General features: G+C 42.0%; 1 protein-coding gene across 1 annotated transcript; it reads left to right on the top strand.

Annotated features, from left to right (window-relative positions):
- Positions 1-354: 354 nt before the first annotated feature.
- On the top strand, positions 355-20,137 carry LOC145399800 (uncharacterized). Its single transcript, XM_080272349.1, has 11 exons — positions 355-424; positions 6,310-6,450; positions 9,738-9,839; positions 10,408-10,481; positions 10,941-11,106; positions 13,062-13,238; positions 13,832-13,915; positions 16,340-16,456; positions 17,566-17,681; positions 18,025-18,207; positions 19,997-20,137. Exons 1-11 carry the CDS (start codon positions 355-357, stop codon positions 20,135-20,137), a joined length of 1,371 nt encoding a protein of 456 aa, XP_080128475.1.
- The last annotated feature ends 260 nt before the right edge of the window (positions 20,138-20,397 follow it).

Genomic DNA, 20,397 nt, shown 5'->3' with positions numbered 1-20,397 from the left:
AGGTTTTCATGTTATAGCACGAACTGTCATTACTTTCTGATCACCCTTCGTACCACGGTGACAGGGACCAATTAAGGTGCAAACGCACTCAGACGTGGGAGAAAGGAAACTCGTTGGACCTAACAGCATTTTAAGATTACAGCAGGTGCGGTCTATAGGAAGTAGTCAGCTGCTGTAAAGATGACAGCTCCCGGTGGTGTTGGTGATATATTTCTGGTAAAGCTGGTGGTAGTGCTTATGGCGAGACTGGCCCAAGTGCTGGTGAACTAGTTTGCCCAAGTGCTGGATGTTGACGCTCACCCTGGTCTGACTTTCCCTGTGTAGCGGGAAATCTTGACTCCCTGGAAGACCGCCATGTGCCCCTGGAGTCAGGCACACAAACTATGCGGCGCTACCCATGAGAAAGCCTCTCCTTACTATAAAGGTCAGTGATAAGAATATGGTTGGAGGATAAACGCCACCGGAGCCCCTCTCCCCCCTCCCCCCACTTCGTGTAACAAACCTACATATTTATAAATAAGATGCTGTTATTTCCATCTATAAGCACAGAATAATTTAGGAATAGAATGTCCTGTAGCAAGCTAAAATACAGTATACTAGAAATGCTTGGCTATTTAGATAATTTTACAAGACCATATCGTCCCTGGGAACGAAATACGGGTGCGAGTCGACAAAACCCGTGGGGGAGAGGTGGCGACGTGGAGCTAAATATTTGGAGGTATGTTGGTAAATTATGCATCCAAGTTAATGTCAGATTACCCGTGTAATTTCTCGATAGATTTTTGGAACGGCAACAATCTTAGAGTTTGTGTGTTAGCCAGTTCAGCATTGTAGTTATATTTGGAGGGAAGACATGCTCGATCGTCTCCAGTCCAATATCTTGGTGTAACAATCATGGCACTGAAAAATCATAATATAAATATGGCATTTTTAATGAGGTGCTTCTTTTAATTTATAACTTACAGTATAATGTATGTATTGGTGATTCATGCTGCAGTGGTAGCCAGCAAGTCTGAAAGTCATCCAGTAGTGTTCAGGATACAGTATTACTTTTTCGCCATATTTGAGGCTAAATTGATATATAACATAAGATTATTTGCATATTATATTACAGGACAAGAATTACAGATATTAGAGTTAGACCAGTGTTGGTAAATGGTTAGTTAGGTTTTTATACACAAGCATAGTTACAATAATGAGTAAAAAAAAAAAAAAAAACCAGTACCATCAATAGAAATGCAATCATTTAAGTTCCTCATTGAAATATGTAGTTCGTTTTTACACCAAAGTAAATTAATACGCTGATATAGGTAAGATTATGTTAGCTATAGGTAGAGTTACAGTACTGTTGGTAAAAGATTGAATTGATTGGTTAGGATGCTGGCTAAAATATTTACCAGTTTCATTCAAAATCTCAGATTTGAGCATGAGTGTGTTGTTAAATTCAGAATTTGTTAGCAAAAAGTTGTTAGTCAAACAACGAGGTTTTTTGATGTGATTCGCAGTAAAGGAAGAAAAACACTACATTCAGAGGCATATTTCTATCTCAAGAGCATTTCATACTTATAAATAGCAGCAGGCGTAAGGGAAAGGGCAATACCATGCATATATACAGGAATACAATAATTGGTCGATCAGATAGAAATGAATTATTGTAATGGAGGAATGGATGGGGGAAGGAAAGACAGGGAATACAGATTTGGGTGGAAGGATTATACAGAAGCATTAAAGGAGCAGTTAGGCAGCGTCTGACAAACAACTCAGCATTATGCATATGAACAGAAGGCCAGGTTAACAAGCAGATTGAGAATATATAAAACAGAAGTGGATGAAAGCACTGTAAAGGTGAAATGATTTATAAAAGAGGTAAAGCTTATCTAGCAGAGTGGGATATTATCCATAAACACCCTATAGTTCTTCTCGCAAGCCTTCCCCACTATCTGTCTTACTGCAGATATTTGATCCACACATCCTCTGCCACTCCTAAAGCCACCCTGTTGATCGCTCGCTAGGACTTGTGATATATTTCTTAACTTTCTCTGTAATAATCCCTCCATATACCTTCCCTACCACACTCAAACTTATGCCACGATAATTCTTGCACTCACTTCACGCACCTTTATTTCGGGGGTACAATCACAGCCTTTTTCCACTCTGCTGGCACAGTTTCACTCATCCATGCCTTCTTACATATCTCCAACAAGCACATCATTCTGCTCTCTCCACCACGCTTAATTATTTCTGCATACACCTCATCAGCCCTAGCTACTTTCCCATTTTTCAGCTGCTTCACAACGCTCTTCACCTGTGCGAGTGTCACGTTTCTTGGCACAGCATTCCCTCTTTGCACACCCCCAAAACCAGTCATGTTTACAGCGCTCTGCTCTCTGTATTCCCATTCATCAGGCTTTCAAAATATTCATTTCATCTGGTCCTTACTTCATCTCCATGGGTTAATAATCTACCACTTACATCCTTCACACTTTCACATCATCCCACCACATTGTCACAGTTATTACCTAGAACACACTTTAAACTTACTATATAGCTGTCCTGCTGCTACAGAAGACGACGGCTGCGATTCTCTCTAAGATAGTGTGTTTCTCAGTCTTTGGTGCCAACATGTATGACTGTGTAGACCAATTTTGGATCCGCAGACTGCCACACAGTTGGCATGTCAAGTCCGGTGTCATATGCACGGAGTGACTTTATGTTGGAAGTTACCGTTCCCTTCTCTGTTAAGCCTAAATTAACCAAACCTAACCTAACCTTATCCTAGATCAACCTAACCTAAATAAACCTAAATTAAACTAATCTTAATTCACGAAATGACTAATTTCATAATCTTCCTGTAACATACATATATATCTTTATTTATACAGTATATCCATATATCGACCTATAGTTACCTACAGGTCGATAAGACATCCAACTATCTTCCTGACACATGTATTTCATACAATGTTGTTGATAAATGGCATAAAATTTGGAATAACATGCAGATACTTTCAAAATAGCAGCCAAACGGCCATTCGGCGCATGCGCAGTGAGCGGAACGGTGACTTCCAGCATAAGTCACTCCGTGCATACGACACCGGGTTTGCTTGGAGAACTCGGAAAATGCTCTCTCTCTCTCTCTCACACACACACACACACACACACACACACACACACACACACACACACACACAGCTTCCAACCTTTAGTTTCTTCATTTTACGTTAAAAAGAATATAAACCATTCCGAAGTGATGACGGTGTGCTAGTGGGTAACTTACAGTATAAAGCAGGAGAGAGAAGGGGGGGGGGTGACCGCACTCCTCATGACGTTATTACAACCGCTAGCAGTCTCATTATCATTAGAGCACTGAACCCCGGGTGCTGGCGCAGGCGTTGGGGTGGGGTGAGGGTGAATATTCTTGGAGATTTCAATGTTCACCACCACCTTTGGCTCTCCTCTCCTTTCACGGATCCACCTGGTGAACAAGCCTACATCTTTTCTATCCTTAATGACCTAGAGCAGCTTGTACAGCACCCTACCCGTATCCCTGACCGCCTTGGAGAGAGCTCCAACATACTTGACCTCTTCCTCACAACTAATCCTTCTGCTTACTCTGTTAATCTTTTCTCTCCGTTGGGCTCCTCCGATCACAACCTTATTACCTTAACCTGTCCTATCGCTCCAGTACGGCCTGCGGACCCTCCAGGGAAACGTCGTCTCTGGCATTTTGGAGCTGCGGACTGGGAGGCCCTCAGGCAGTACTTCTTTGATTTTCCCTGGAATGATTATTGCTTCCATGGCCGTGAGCCATCTGAGTGTGCCTTGCGCATTACGGAGTTATTCTCTCGGGCATGGAAGCATACATTCCTTTCTCATATCCTTTGACTAACGCAAGAAAGCCTTGGTTTAATCACGCTTGTTCTAATGCTGTCCGCAACAAGGAGAAGGCCTACAAAAGGTGCCGGAGCCAACCCACCCCTGAATCACATAATCTTTACGTTTCTGCCCGGAATCGTGCTAAGTCTGTTCTTCGCTCTACTAAAAATAATTTCATCCATACTAAATGCTCTCAACTCTCCAACTCGAATTCTTCTCGCTCCTTCTGGCACCTTGCCAAAAATCTTTCTAACAACTTTACCTCATCATACTTCCCTCCTCTTTTCTACTCTGATGGTTCTGTAGCTGTTTCTTCTACTGATAAAGCAGATCTCTTCGCACAGACTTTCTCCTCCAATTCCACCTTAGACGATTCCGGTGCTGTTCCTCCATCACTTCCCCCTCTGACTTCCTCATGGCTGACATTAAAATTTCTTCAGTTGATGTATTTTCTGCCATTACTGGCCTCAGTACTAACAAGGCATATGGGCCTGATGGAGTCCCTCCTGTTGTTCTCAAAAACTGTGCTTCTGTGCTTACACCCTGCCTAGGCAAACTATTTCGCCTTTGTCTGTCAACTTGTACCTTTCCTTCTTGCTGGAAGTTTGCTCTCATTCAGCCAGTCCCAAAGAAGGGTGACCACTCCCAACCCTCCAACTATCGTCCAATTGCTTTAACGTCCTGTATTTCAAAAGTTTTCGAGTCAATTCTTAATAAAAAATTTTAAGGCATCTTTCCTATCACAACCTTCTTTCCGATCGTCAGTATGGGTTCCGTCAGGGACGCTCCACTGGCGATCTTCTCCTACCTTTCAGACTCCTGGTCATCCTCCTTTCGGGACTTTGGCGAAAGCTTTGCCATTGCACTTGACATCTCAAAGGCTTTCGATCGAGTCTGGCATAAATCTTTAATTTCCAAACTGCCCTCCTACGGTTTCTATCCTTCTATCTGTGCCTTCATCGCTAGCTTCCTTTCTGGTCGTTCTATAGCCGCTGTCGTAGGCGGCCATCGTTCTTCTCCTAGATCTATCAACAGTGGTGTTCCTCAGGGCTCTGTCCTATCACCAACTCTCTTCCTTTTATTCATCAATGATCTTCTAAGCTGTACATCTAACCCTATCCACTCATACGCTGATGACTCCACCCTTCATCTTTCCATTCGGTTCCCGCAACGCCCATCTCAACAGTTACTTCAAGAAACAAGGGATGAGGCTATGGCACACCTAATGTCTGACTTTAGCTCATATCTCTGACTGGGGTAAAAATAATATGGTTGTCTTTAATGCATCTAAGACTCAGTTCTTACACCTATCAACCCGACAAAATCTTCCACAGGTATACCCACTAATGTTTAATAATATTCAGATTAATCCTGCATCATCCTTGAACATGCTTGGGGTTTCATTTACTTCGGGACTTATCTTGGAAAGATCATATTACATCTCTTGTAAAATCTGCTTCCAAGAGATTGGGTGTGCTAAGCGACTCCGCTCTTTCTTTACCCCTGCACAATTGTTGACTCTATACAGGGTTTGATCCGCCCCTGTGTGGAGTACAACTCTCATGTGTGGGGAGGCTCCCACATACAGCTCTTCTCAATAGGGTGGAGTCAAAGGCTTTTCGTCTCATTAACTCTCCTCCTCTTACTGACTCCCTTCAACCTCTGTCTCTTCGCCGCACTGTTGCATCTTTATCTCTTTTCTATCGCTACTTTAATGGTCACTGCTCCTCTGAACTGTCTGCTTGCATTCCTCCACCTCTACGACGGGCGCGTAGCACCCGTCTGGCAGCAAACTCTCATCCCTTTTCTGTCCAACTCTCTAATGCAAGAGTTAACCGTTACTCCCAGTCTTTCATTTATGCAACAGGTCAGCTCTGGAACTGTCTCCCTCTGTCTGTATTTCCTCCTGCCTATGATCTCCAGTCTTTCAAACGTAGTGTGTCCAGGCATCTCAAAATGATCGGATCTTGAATTTGGCTCTCTATTGTATTTTGTTTTTCTCTTGGAGGGAACTGTTACTGCGGGCTCATGGCCTTTGGTTCCTTCTTCCTCGCATAAAAAAAAAAAAATAAAAAAAAAATGTGTGAGGTGAGCGGGGCAGGCTGAGTGCGGAGAATGACAGTAGGGTGTAAAAATGCACAAATTGCGTGTCTGGCCATTCAACGCGGTCCTCAACACACAACTCGGTAATAGTTCTGTTGACGTCATAATTACTGTAAGGAATTCGCTGGTACCAGTTGGAGGCTTTTACCACTTGCACAGTCGGAGATGAATCTCTCTCTCTCTCTCTCTCTCTCTCTCTCTCTCTCTCTCTCTCTCTCTCTCTCTCTCTCTCTCTCTCTCAGCATACTCGTCAGCTAGTCTGTTAATTCAACCATTTTATCTATCTGCCTGTTGACCTACCTTTCCATTATGTCATATGTCTGTTCCCAGGAGGTAGTGCTGGCGGAAAGGATGAATCAAGGAGGCTCCAGCACATGACCTTGCAACACTCGCTACCACCACCACCACCACCACACTGCGCGAATAACCACACCTCCCACCACCACCTGAATCACGTGGATGAACGACTGTGTGAGTTACCCCTATCTTTCTTCTTCCAGCAGTACAACTAGGGGACCTGGATATAACATCGATGGTTGCGGGTTGTATTCTACAGTAAGACTGACAGCAGGAACTACATGTCTTCCTTGATGATCCTTGTGTAGTGGATAGCTGCTTATCTTATTGTTATTATTATTATTGCTGTTGTTCGTATTCTTTTTATTCTGAGAGTTAACCCCTTCTTTCCTATGGCGTAACCTCTGTCTAATTCTTACTATCTCTGGATAATTCTCTTCAGCTTAGGAGAGATTTCCTTAACTGAATGGATTATATATAGCCTTCATTCATTCTTTCACTGGCAGAGTGATATCCAAAGCTGAATAAAATAATCTAGGCGCAGCTAAATTAATTAGAAAAGACTTACTCTGGCTGAGGTGGTTAGAGGAAAAGGAAAATCAAATCACCAGAGAGGTAGATATAGTACAGACAAACATGGAATGGCTGAGTGGTCAGTACTCTTGCAGTTCTGACAGCGGGAAGTTAGCAGTATTTTCATTGGCAGGAAGCGAGGCCAGCGGCAGTGGGGTTGATGACCGGTGGTACCACTATATATCGTGGGTGGTACTGACACGGCAAGGCTATAACTCGTTTCTAAACGTGACAGAGATTTTCGTCTTTTTACAGCTCAAATAACAAAACAGTAGAATACGACAATATTCCGATAGTGTTTTGATATGATTATGCCGTGACTTTTCAAATGAATGAATTGTGCCAACATTTGGAAAAATGGTTTATTGAAGAAGGATACCGTATATAACAATTTGGGCCGAAAGTGGCGTATCTCCACAAGAAACAACTCCAAATACAAGTAAAATAATTCTTCCAGCACTACGGCTCTGCATATTTCCGCGGAACTTCTTCCAGGCAAGTACCATACAGTAGTCTTTTGCTGATTTCTTGTTGCAGCTCAAAATTCAGGAGGGAGAAATGGCTATTGTAGGAACAGTTAAAGTGTTTAGAATACAATAATAAGGGTACAGACAGAATTAGGGCAACGTTACCTGCAACAGCGGTAAATCGGTATTCCTGCTTCTTCCTTTTATTCTCCATTATCTCAGTGTCTTGTTAAGCTTTGATTCATCTTTTCAGTTGCCTTAGTTTGCCACTGCCTGAACATCTTTACAGAGATGACTTTTTTTTTTTTTTTTTTTTTTTTTGTCAGGCCTCTGCACATTATTCACTTACAAAGGATGTCTTGTAGTGAAGGGAATGATAAAGGCTACATGGAATTGTTGTGATGGTAGGAAGAATAACAAAAATACTCTACTTCCTCTGCCTGAAGGAGTTAAACCTATCTTGGTGGTGTTGGTGCAGTAGATAACACAGGGCTTTGTGTATTCATTACAGTCCGCTACATATATGCACCTATAAACAACGAAATGTCAGCAGTATTAAAGGACAATATAAGATCAAATTTGCACGCGCACACACACACACACACACACGCACATTAAAAACAACCGACTATGCAAGTGCTGCTCATATCCAGGCACCATGAATTGCCCGCCTGCAGCTCCAATACCTTTTTGCACTTTTTTTTTTTTTTTCACTGAGTGGCGTCTAGCGTGATATTGCACCGTGTATTAACATACTTAACAAAGATCAAAGTCTTATATACCTTACTGACGACTCTCATCATAGTCATGTCACCTAATTTGCAGTGGATCAGTGTTTTTGACTGCATAAATATAGTTTAGAGGGAAATTCGGGCATAAGATAAAGGTTTAGGGGAAGTAATTATCTAAAAGAACCATTAATGGTGGGTCGCATTTAGGGAGGAATACAGGTGGTGGATATGAGGTGACACACACACACACACACACACACACACACACACACACACACACACACACACACACACACACGTATAATGGTGGTCCCCGAGAGTTGGTGTGATTCTGCTCTGGGGACAGCCATGAAGATCGTCCTGGTCTCCCTTACACCTTTCTTAATCGCCTCAGTCACAGCTGAAAACACCACATGCCAAACGGACGCCAGTGGTGAGCCTTGTTATACCCTTTTTAGTCTAACGTGGCCTAAAATTGCCATGTTTCTACCATGAATGATGAGTTGCTGCAATCAGCACTAGAATATGATGCAAGTCGTGAAGAAGTGCATGAGAGAGGATGAAAACCCGTAGCATTTTCATTTTCTACCACACAGTTGCGGGAGATATGCTGAAAGGAGGACGAAAATGTGAGTTGAAATGAACATAGTATAAAATAAGGATTATATATATATATATATATATATATATATATATATATATATATATATATATATATATATATATACCGGTATGTTCATTATGTATATACTGTATATGTTATTTATAATTATATATGATATATATTATGTATATATATATAAAGCATGGTGGATGATGTCCTTTAATCCAAGAACACAATTTTCACATTTTTCTCGCTTCCTTCAATTATGTTGAACTTTGTAAAGGATTCTAATACCGAAACGGTTAATGAACGACATATATAACTTTTTCAGTTCGAAGTCTGTCCTAAGCTCAAGAAAAGCGTCTGAAAGTATCAAGAAAAAAATAAGAAGGTCGTCACTGATCAAATGAGTTGAATACAGTAAAGCTGCGGTCAAGAGGTCCTGTATGCCCCCTCCAAACAGCACCAAATCCTAATGATTTTTTGCCTAACAAAATTGACTGAGATTAAGCTTCATTAGTTCAGAACCCCAGAAAAGCACAAGAATGGTTCCACTGTGACTATACGTATACAGTGACAGACAAATGACGGAGTAACTGATCGTAACTGTGTAGGCGGTATATAATTCCTTTACACACTGTACAGGCGATATATAAGTCATTTACACCGTTTGGAAACTGTAAGAGCTAATGTGATAAAAAACAGACCCATACTTTTCCGGCGAGGAGGGAGCTGTAATCTGAAGTTACAAGTTTGAAACCCCCAGAGGTGCAGAGGGACTAAATCTGTGCAATCGTAGATTTTAGTTTATATTTAATCTTACCTCTGTCTGGGGGTAAAGTCATAGCCAAGGTTTCACATCGAACGAAGATCTTTCCCTCATTGTTCAAGTGATTGTTTGGAGCGTTGCGCGACCACATGAGGAACAGTTTACAGTGATACCATTACTTGTGCAATGTACAAAAGCGTTGAGCAACCAACAACAGGTCGTCGTTCACTGGAAAAGACTAGCTAACCGTTCCTTTCAGTCAGGGATGGTGTGTGAGCAGAACTATGGCTGATCACTGTACCCCCTGTGTCCAACAGACGATGTGTGTGATGTGGCCATGGGAGCGTGGACTCCTACTGCGGGTCATCTACTGGACGCCAACCACTCTGACGTAACGGAGCAACGGCAAGATAAGCTGTGTATGTATGCATAAACTCCATTATGAGGACGGTGTTGCTTAGCTCGTGTGTGTGTGTGAGTGTGTGTGTGTGTGTGTGTGTGTGTGTGTGTGTGTGTGTGTGTGTGTGTGTGTGTGTGTGTGTGTGTGTGTGTGACCACTTAAAGAGCTGACATGCACCCAGGGATTAATTTGAATATGAAAACAATTGGTCAGTCAAGGCAAAGTCAGAACGTTTTGGTGAGATTTAAACTAAATTTGGTGGAAGGTTTGAGTGTTCGGAAAGGATGGCAGGAAAATGGCAGAGTTGACCGTACAGCGAGATGATTAATGGTAACAATATTAACGCCGGGATCCTATGACTCCCTCTCACCTAAATAAAATTATACGTCAGCTGGACAGTAATAATAGAGTTGTCCCGACCACTAGAAGATTAAAGGTTTAGAAAATGATAATCTGTATTAAGCTTAATATCATAACACTTTTTAAGTGTTTTCTTGGTACTGCCATATAATCGCATTCCACTCAGGGTAGACTTCTACGATCAGATTCACAAACAAGCTTACGATCGATTTCCTCTCGTGACTCAGATTTAGAGATGCAGGAAGAACAGGGGGCATGGGATGCTCCTGCACTCTTCTTTGTTCCTCCTACAAAAACAAAAGTACGAGAATTATTCTTTCCTCATAAATGAGACCACTTTCGTACGAGGAATAATCGCCAGGAAAAAGGTGCTACGGAGCCTCCTATGCAGCCTAGAAAACTGGGCTAAATCTGAGGTGCCTGAAGTGTGTAGACACCGTAATGCAATAATAGCACTACTTGCCATCACTTAATTCCTACATTGACGTGACCTATTAATGGGTGTATAACACACACACACACACACACACACACATATATATATATATATATATATATATATATATATATATATATATATATATATATATATATATATATATACATACACACACCTGTATATATTGTTGCCACCATTAAGTAATTATGTTCAACTTAGGAAGGACTTCTGTAAATGAAAACACTGACAAAGACTATCATCAAGCCATTTCAGTGTGAAAACATGTGTTGAGCTGTACTGATACTGCATTTGCATTAAAAGGCTGCCTCCACCCCGTCAGTGCCCATCTTCACTCTGGTACGGTTCCCCAACGCTGCCTGCTCCGTGGGTGGCGTGAGCGGCACCTGCTATACGGCCACCGACTGTGTCAACCTAGGAGGCACTGAACTGGGGCCATGCGCGCAGGGCTTCGGGGTATGCTGCTACAGTGAGTACCTGAGGCTCTATTTTAGGGGAAGACTGAGAGTAAAATCGATTGTTTTTTGAAATCTCATTCTAGGGGAATATACTAGCCAAATTGAATGTCTGACTTAACCACTTCAACCCAGTCATATAATTTGCACTGTCCTCATACTGTCACTAGACGACTACATTCATCGTCTTGACTCCTGTGGCGTATTTTCCATTATATTCTTGTTACTTTCAGACGACTTTGTTCAGCTTTGGTGGAACTTTTCGAATTGGAGGAGTTAGATACAGCCTTCATTAACCCTTTCACTACTAGAGGTCTGTCTTAAGTTTAATAAAATCGTCTGGTGGTGGGAAGAATAAATACTGCGTCACCGATAAGAAGGTATTAACTTGACCCAGCCGCTCGTCCTCTGTAGATTGTTTCATGCAACTTCTATCTATTTACCTACAGTAGGCTGCTTTCCCCAAGAGAAGGAGGGTTGCCGAGACAGGACGACTCACTCCCAGTTTACTCATTCACACACACACATTTTTACTCGTACTTAGCCCTAAGGAGAGAAGGGAAGGGTGAGGGGACTAAGGGCCCCCTCATCTGCAGTTCCAACAATAAAACAGAGACATTCATGCAGCTTAGTGGAGGAATTCTACGGCTGTACGTCTTTTTTCACAGCACTTCTTGTGAAGTATAATAGTATTTTGATGTTAAACCCTTATTACAACTTGGATTAAAAATGACGAAATGTTGATTTTAGGCCAAAGAGCATAGAATGAAGAATATAGAGTAAAGTTAGAGAGCCTTACTTCCATGTTTTTCCACCATTTAGCTGTCATAAGTGATTAACATTAGAATGTGGTACTAGTCCCGATGAAGTGTTATGGAAAGGATATATCACCTTAGTGTGGTTTCATTCTGTGTGTATAAAGAGAATGACACTGAAATATCATACTAGTCACGAGAAGTGCCACGAAATAAGTGTAAAGGTGTAAAATTTTCATAATTCGCCATACAGCTACTGGAATTATGCTGCAGAAAGATGAAAATCTCCGTCAGGTTATAGTTGCGATTTTGTGACAATGCTTAATTTTTTCTTACTTTTTGGGGTCCGTCGTATTGTCCAATGTTCGCTTACTATTATAACTTACACTAGCACGGTTACCCAGCGTTGCCCGGGTAAGACCCTATGATCGTGCATACCGGGATTGCTTGACACCCTTGATGGCCATTCCCTCTTTGGGAGAAGGCCCACGGGGTCCCATTTTACCCAACGAACCCATGTTCCTCATTGGGCCCATTTCCCCATTATATTCCTCATGGACCTATTCCAACCATGGATCTGTTTATCCAATACCCACCCACCCACCTACCCTACCCTACCCTACCCTCCCACCTACTTTTCCGTCCACCCTGCCCACCCACACACCCAACTACGCTGCTCCACCACATCCACACAACTTTGCCCACCCACCCTGTTACCCTCTCACCCACTCCACCCACCCTGCCCCTCCACACCCACCAATCCACTCGGGCATGCCCATGCACTCAACCGTCCTATGGGTCCTGGTCCTGCCCACTCCACCAGTCTATCTGCTCATCCTACCCGATGTAGCTAATAATGATGTGGATGTAGAAGTAAAGAAATATATATATATATATATATATATATATATATATATATATATATATATATATATATATATATATATATATATATATATATATAACTACCACGGTAATTAGCTACCATGTGTCCACCATGTTTACCTGATTGTTTCTGATTGGTTCTAGTCTCGGCCATCAGGGACACCATTTAAACAACTATAACGTACATATTTAAATTCGCACACACACACACACACACACACACACACACACATTTCTTCGAATTCATGAATTCATGGCACACAATTTTCTCTGGACTGATTGTGTGTGTGTGTGTGTGTGTGTGTGTGTGTGTGTGTGTGTGTGTACAGGTGAAGTGACGTGTGGTGGGGAGTCATCCACCAACTGCACACACCTTGTCAGCCCCGGCTACCCCGCTACCTACAACGCTGCCCGTACCTGCACCATCACCTTCACCCGCACACCAGACACATGCCAGCTCCGCCTCGATTTTGTGGCCTTTGAATCCTTCCCTCCAAATGAGTTCGGTAAGTCACTGCCGCTTGTGTTAATTTATTTTTTCATTTTATTTTGTATATTTATGTATTGTTAATCATTTCTTTGTTGAATCTCTCTCTCTCTCTCTCTCTCTCTCTCTCTCTCTCTCTCTCTCTCTCTCTCTCTCTCTCTCTCGTCTTCATATGCCGTTGAATAGTAATAAGAGATGAACACAAGAACATGGTGTTAGTTACAGAAAGGTGCCATGGAAAGGATATGGAACCGTAGTAATGCATTATTCTGCCATTGAACTATTGGCAGTAAGCTGCAAAATTACAAAAACCTGTACCAGGTTATGGTGGCCGAACTATAGCTAATCACAGTTCACAAACCAGATGTTATGCAGGCGTGGTGGCTTGCAGGGGCCGTATTTATAAACTCCCTCAAACTTGAATTGTGTTGAAGATTGTTTATATATACGATTGTCTTCACTCATGCAGCTACCAAACATCGCAGTCAAAATGTAGTGAACATAAAAGTAATGAAATAAGAAAACAAAACAACTTATGATAATGGTGGACTGTTCTGGAGACTTTTAAAAATTCTATAAATTGGTTATGATCCTTTGTCAATGCTTTGCTAGGTGTGTGCGGGGAGGACAAGTTCAGGGTGGATGGTGAACGCAAGTTTCAGTACCTGTGTGGATCGTCACCTCCAGACTGGCACTGTAAGTACTTCATTTGTCCTACAGACCGGTATTCGGAGTGGCTTTGGATATTTCATAGCACTGCCTAGCTCTATTAATTTACAGTTTATATTCTGTAAATTGCACTAAATTGCACGTCAGTATTTCCTTGTATGTCAGTGATACAGTGTCGATATTAAAACAATGAAGACAACAAACAAGAGAATATTTAGGTATGCTATGCAAATTAAATCGCAGAAGAAGAGATGCTGCCAAACCTCCTATGCCAGGTATAGAACAGACTTCTTACTACTTTACGAGGGATGTGTTCAAATTTTCACAACATTTTCTATACACCTGACACGGAATATTGAGGAATATTGGCATTGTTTTAAGCAATGGAACGTTAAAGACTTATTAATGTACCGTGAATCTAGCAGTTAAGAAAACAATGAAAAAGTCTATTTATCGTGAGAACTTAATGTACAAGTATTTGCTTTACTGACACTCGTGGCAGCAAATTACCACTCTTAACGCGTCTCATAATGATTCAGTCTTCTTCACTGACATTTTGATGATAATTTTGAGTTCATATGTAAACAAACACCATTTTTTTTTTCAATTAGTTCCATTATAGGTCATTCATTTTTAGCTTTCAGATATGAGTGCACTGCTTGTTAACAAGCTGTATTTTATACTGTATAGTATTTTATTGCAGCTTATCAAAATCTTGCTGGTTAGTACGTTTCAGTGTCTATGAATAGATAAAACGCAAGACTTTTTATTTTGTGTTTCTTTATCAGTATACCTGCCATACATCAACATTACAAGACATCATTTATGAGAGGAGGCCCACAAAATATATCAAAGAGTCAGCCTTTAGGAAGGCGGAGGGGTTGAAGGTGAGCACAAACTACGGCTGACGAGTATTCATTATTGCCCTTTTATGTGTGTGAATTCAGGACCCCTTGTGAGTGAACCAGCAAGTACAGTAGTATAATATCAGTGCTAGGACATTCCGACACTTAACAGAATGTGAGATAAAGAAGCGAAATCATGAATATTCCAGCCTGATTGACGACCATTTCAAGATGTTCCAGTCTCAAGGTGAAAACAGAAATAACAGAATGAATATACTGTATTAATGTAAGTAATAACATAGGCAATTTTAGGTAAAAAGTTAGATGTAAGGGTGTAAAAGTTTGGAAAAATTTTGGCAATAATTTCTTTAGCATGTGACGATGACAAAATATATCCATCTTTGCCGTATTGGTGTTGACTACATGCACTCTGTAATGTGGAATGGAGGCTGATCATAGCTATCATCTGCAGGTGTTCCACAACGGTCCCTCAATTAACATAGACTTACACCTTCGAGTTCTCAGTTTTTAACCCTCTCCCTCCGGTGACGTACTTTCATTTTATTGTTACTACCTTCAAAATATCTTACTTACCTTAAAAGTGGTTTGTCGAACTGCACGGGTTAGATATAGGTTCAAGCAACTTCTTCAGTACTATAGATCTTTCCTGAATTAAATAATCTAGCCTGGTGGTAGCAAGTAAACACCAAAATAATGCGTCAGCAGATAGATGGGGTTGATAATTCGCCTGCAAGTGTGATGGCCATTTCCTGAGTACCATAGGAGGCATCGTTGCACATGTTCAGTAGAGATTTATTTTGTTTATCATAACGTAATTTACTTTCGTATGTTAGTTATATAGCTTTGATATTTACGTAATTTGCATCAGTATCATACAAGAGGATATGTGGGTGTAATAGGCGGAACGAATCGCTGAGGAGGAAATGTTACGAAATCACTACAGCCACTGGGAATGGTGACTGTGGTTGTGGTGGCGAGGAGATGGATGTGTGATGCCTGTGGTGGTGGTGGTGGTGACAGTTCTACTTCAATCGCATTATTAAAACTGAAAGCGCAAAGGTGTGGCCAAGCCCCCAGCTTAACTTGTGATTCTGTGAGCATGTGATACTGACAACATGTAACCCTTCTGTACCCTTGCTAACCACACCACAGTGTGAGATACAGGATGATGCCACCTAACAATAAGGCGCAGACGAGGAACCTACACATGATGGCACTGTGCGCCCAGTGTGGAGCTAAGCAGTTGAGGCGTCCACCCGGGAACCAGACCACCTCATATTTCCCAGCACCGACCTTTGTAAAACGCTGTTTACCACAAGGGGGAGCTGGTTTCCTAAACAGTACCTGTGCTGTACATGTTGGACGGCCCCGCAGAAGCAGTTTCTTACCTGTGGTCTACGGGTCAGCTCGACCAGACAGCCCAGGGCTAAACAACAACATCAGTAATGATAACAACAACAGCAACAGGTGTTCCACAATTGACGGATAAGAATAAAGGGCCTGCTTCCTCTTTGGCGCTTTCAGTGTTATTAATACTGGTGTCAGAATACGGCCCTAAAGCACAAGTCCATCCTGATGCTTTCAGTCTACCTGGACGTGAAGGGCAAGGCCAACCCCACCGTGTTCACGTTCCAGACCACGGCGGCGAGCTTCGACAGGAGGTTCAAGATCAAGGTGTCCATGATCAGCTGTGACCAGAGAGGTGAGTGACAGACAGATTTCATCCTCTCAGTCCGGTGCTATATTTTCTTTTTTTATTCTTGCTATTTCCAAACGATTTTATTCAGCTTAGCAAACTCCCTGATGGCGAAGGGATAAATAAAGGCTGTATGTAACCCCCTGTGTGAAAAATCTATCCCAGGCTGAGTATAATCGTCTGAAGGCAGAAGGAATAGCATCATAGGTACATCACTAGGTTGAATTTGAGGTTAATGCCTTCAGTATTATGCGTTTTTAAATTTGTTCTTGTGGATTATAGACATTTTCCTTTCAGTTGGGGTTCATCACTTCACTTCCGTGACGTATTTTTCATTTTAGCCCATCACCAGACGATTTAATTCAGTATTGGTGAGACTCCGAACTGGAGTTAGATGCATCCTACATTAAACCCTTCACTGCTGGAGATATTATAAAATAAATAAATCATCTGTTGGCAGCAAGATTAAAATTACGAAAATACATTCATTGACTCTTTTAATGCACATAGCCAGATCTGCAAATGCATACTAACAGAATTGCCAGATATATGGGCCTCGTCACAGTGAAGTCAGAATCGAACATAATAAAAGGCAATTTGTTGTAGTGGTGTAGGTCGAGGTAAATGCAGGATTAAAAACACCATATTTCATTAGGCTGGGTTTGGGGCATTCAGTTTCTCCAGACGATGCAGGTGACAGTGAAAAACATTATGCCCTGAACATTACATAGTTAAACACTGTGTTCTTCTCAGTTTTGCCCCTACCTTCACAACTGGATAGTTTGTGTCTGAATACAGTAAACTTTCTAATATTTCTGTGTACATTACCCGTTCCATGTCATTATACGTATCAGGGAGGAGATGTAATCGTCTTCTCATCATTTCACACGGAAAAATAAACAAGCTGTTTTGCCAGCATTGGTGTGTGTTCAATTATTGTACAGTATTATATGTCTGTTGATTTTTGTATATTCCTGTTTTGTGTAAATTTGTTGTGCTTTTGTAGGCTAGGATAATTTTGAAGTCCATTATGCCATTCATCGGGGGCATGGGGGCTTTCGGGGGTTGGACGTGCTTTATTCGTAAATACAGATTCCTATTTTTTGTGGTGGCAGTGCCGAGCGGGTGTGGACAGTACTTCACCGGCAACACAGGCATCATACAGAGTTTCAACTACGGAGGATTCTATCTGGCCGGAGTCGACTACGGCATCTGTACCAGGAAGGAGAAAGTAGGTGGCACAGAGAGAGAGAGAGAGAGAGAGAGAGAGAGAGAGAGAGAGAGAGAGAGAGAGAGAGAGAGAGAGAGAGAGAGAGAGAGAGAGAGAGAGTTTTATATACGTAGATTTGAAAGAGAGAAGGCAAACCCTTCACGAGCGCAGCGAACGCATTAGCTTCATTAACTTGAGTATCTAAATGTAATTTTTTGTCGCTTGCATTTATACCAGTGTGTGTGTGTGTGTGTGTGTGTGTGTGTGTGTGTGTGTGTGTGTGTGTTTACTCAAGTACGATGAGTGCATATGTTTTATTCCTGTCACCACTAGAGTAAAGTAGCCGTATGTCCCTACCCTACAGAACAAGTGCACCACGACTCTTACGGTGCTGGGTCCTTCCTTCATCGCCTGCCCCAATGACCTGTACCGCCTGCCAGTGGGTCCCAGAGCCACCCCCTTCAGAATCACCGCCCTCGCCACCCTCTCGCTATACTGCCAGCTGGACACCGCCGTACCGGACTTTGCACCGCTGGGAAGGATAACGGTAGGGGCCACTTCATTCGTATATTTCTCATTTCACAGTAGGAACGATAGCGGTATATTTGCTCCCAATACTAGGTAGTTAGAACAACAATCAATATATTAATTACTTCACATTAGAAACAATACTGGAACCCGGCATTTCACACATTTTCTTTTCTCATTGCACTTTACGAGAGTGGGCCATTGCTCTCTGTACCATTTAGTCAGAACAATGTGACTTTGATCTCTTCTCTCATTCCGCGTAAGGAGGGTCGGTCTTTTCATCGAATCACTTTATTTTTTCATGTATGATCGTCTTGTCTTTCTGGCATCGACATACAGTATATAAATCACATGAAAAGAATATCAGCGTCTTGTCTGCAGGAACAAAAAAAAAAAAATAGTAAGGATCTTTTCATTTAGTGCTACCGAGAGCCACTTGATCGGGTCGGTATTTTCACTTAGAGCCATCCAACCTAACCATACTTTTCCAGTGACCCTCGTTTTTTCTGTGATCAAGGAATGAAATCAGCAAGGGTAATCGCCCCATTTCTGAGTTTTATCATTCGGTCAGTAGCTACGCGTTTACCGACGCAGTTCGTTGACACGTTAAGTCGGGAACAGAGACTTGAACATTGCGCGTGTGATAAATGCTACGGCGCCTCGCTATATGCACATCCAGAGAGAAAACGGGAGAGAGAGAAAAAAAGTGAGAAAGTAAATACTTTAGCTCAATTATTCATCTGTTATTGTTCAGCTTCCCCAGAAATGTTGAAAGTTTACACCAAGATGAAATTATGATAGGCGTATGTACAAACGCTCGCTCTCTCGTTATGCTCTCACAAAGCACACTTAACTGATGTTAACCTGTTGCTGTAGTTCAGTATTCAAGATGCAGAGATGGCAATTTTAGGCCCAGTTAAAGGGTGTAACCATGCCACTGACCAGCATATAAAGTGAAATAGGCCACTGAATTATTCACATATACTTCTTGTCCTGAGTAGGCTATATTAGCTCCATCTTACAAGCCTGATAATCTACCCACATGATTTGTGATACTCTTTGTTATGTTTCACATAAATAGTCAATCCCTTCACCATCATTTTATAAATTATAGATTGATAAACGCTTTTCTTGAGCTCCTCTGTACATAATTCATCCTACCAGCACGATCTTAAACACACACACACACACACACACACACACACACACACACACACGAACGTCCACCTATTTGAACCACTCCTCCTCCTCTAAGCTTCAGAATTGTTCGTATATACCAGCGGTTCTCAACCCTTTGGAGCTTGCACCCCCTCAGCAGCTGATGCACATGGCCGCATCCCCCTCCTTTCTTTCCGTATCTGATGCCATTCTAACTTCTTTATATATATATATATATATATATATATATATATATATATATATATATATATATATATATCAGGTGGTCTACACTGTCAGGCCTAATGGTTTCCTGTAACCCAGAATACCATTTACAGCGCTAGGTATTAACCATTGAACCAAATAACGGGGTGACGTGGAGCCTACTATGGTTCCCTTCTTAACTGGGTGGAGATTCGCAAATGCGGCCCCTGTCCTGTAACCAAATTCTTTCCCGAGCCTCGCTGCGGCGAGACGCTGTCTACCGAAAGGGAACATTGATTCACTGAACGGGACAGCTCTGCAAGGGAGGTTGTTTGCTTACACTTGATGGGTCTGCTCGGCCAGACAGACAGAGGTTACTCAACAACAAGAAGACTAAAACAAAACAGTACGAAAAATAAAAATTAGTAATGTACACTATATTTCAGTCGCCCCTGAGGAGTGTGAACAACGGTCCGTTCAACATCTGGCACCAAACCGTCATTGACACCTTCCGCAACTACCGCGCCATCGCAGGCTGCCCAGCGTGCTCAGGATTCTACCAGTCTTTCTCACACAACGACTGCTGACATGGTCCGCCAGATTCACAAAATACCGGTATTTAATTATCAGTCTAAAACTAGACGCCTTCATCCTGAAAGGGGTGACCACGAACGAATCGCCTTGTCTTCCGCCATCAGGCTGCCCTCGTCCAGCTCACACTACTTTCACTCATATACCTCTATCTTGTCCTTCCACCTTATCCTTGGCCTCTCTCTCTCTCTCTCTCTCTCTCTCTCAGAATAACTTGCAAAAATGTTTTTCGTAATTAAGATTCATTTTTGCAGTA

The sequence above is a fragment of the Coenobita brevimanus genome, chromosome 50, assembly GCF_032717465.1.
Source record: "Coenobita brevimanus isolate Jiangsu-jjx chromosome 50, ASM3271746v2, whole genome shotgun sequence".
In the NCBI taxonomy this organism is placed as follows: domain Eukaryota; kingdom Metazoa; phylum Arthropoda; class Malacostraca; order Decapoda; family Coenobitidae; genus Coenobita; species Coenobita brevimanus.
This window is presented reverse-complemented; position numbering and strand designations above follow the sequence as displayed.

What these genes read in the sequence shown, in the direction of transcription:
- LOC145399800 (XM_080272349.1), top strand. Translation starts at nt 355, where the DNA reads ATGTGCCCCTGGAGTCAGGCACACAAACTATGCGGCGCTACCCATGAG. An exon ending in GCAACGGCAAGATAAGCTGT is followed by an intron (nt 9,840 to 10,407) that starts GTATGTATGCAT and finishes CTCGTGACTCAG; the next exon opens with ATTTAGAGATGCAGGAAGAA. An exon ending in CTTCCCTCCAAATGAGTTCG is followed by an intron (nt 13,239 to 13,831) that starts GTAAGTCACTGC and finishes ATGCTTTGCTAG; the next exon opens with GTGTGTGCGGGGAGGACAAG.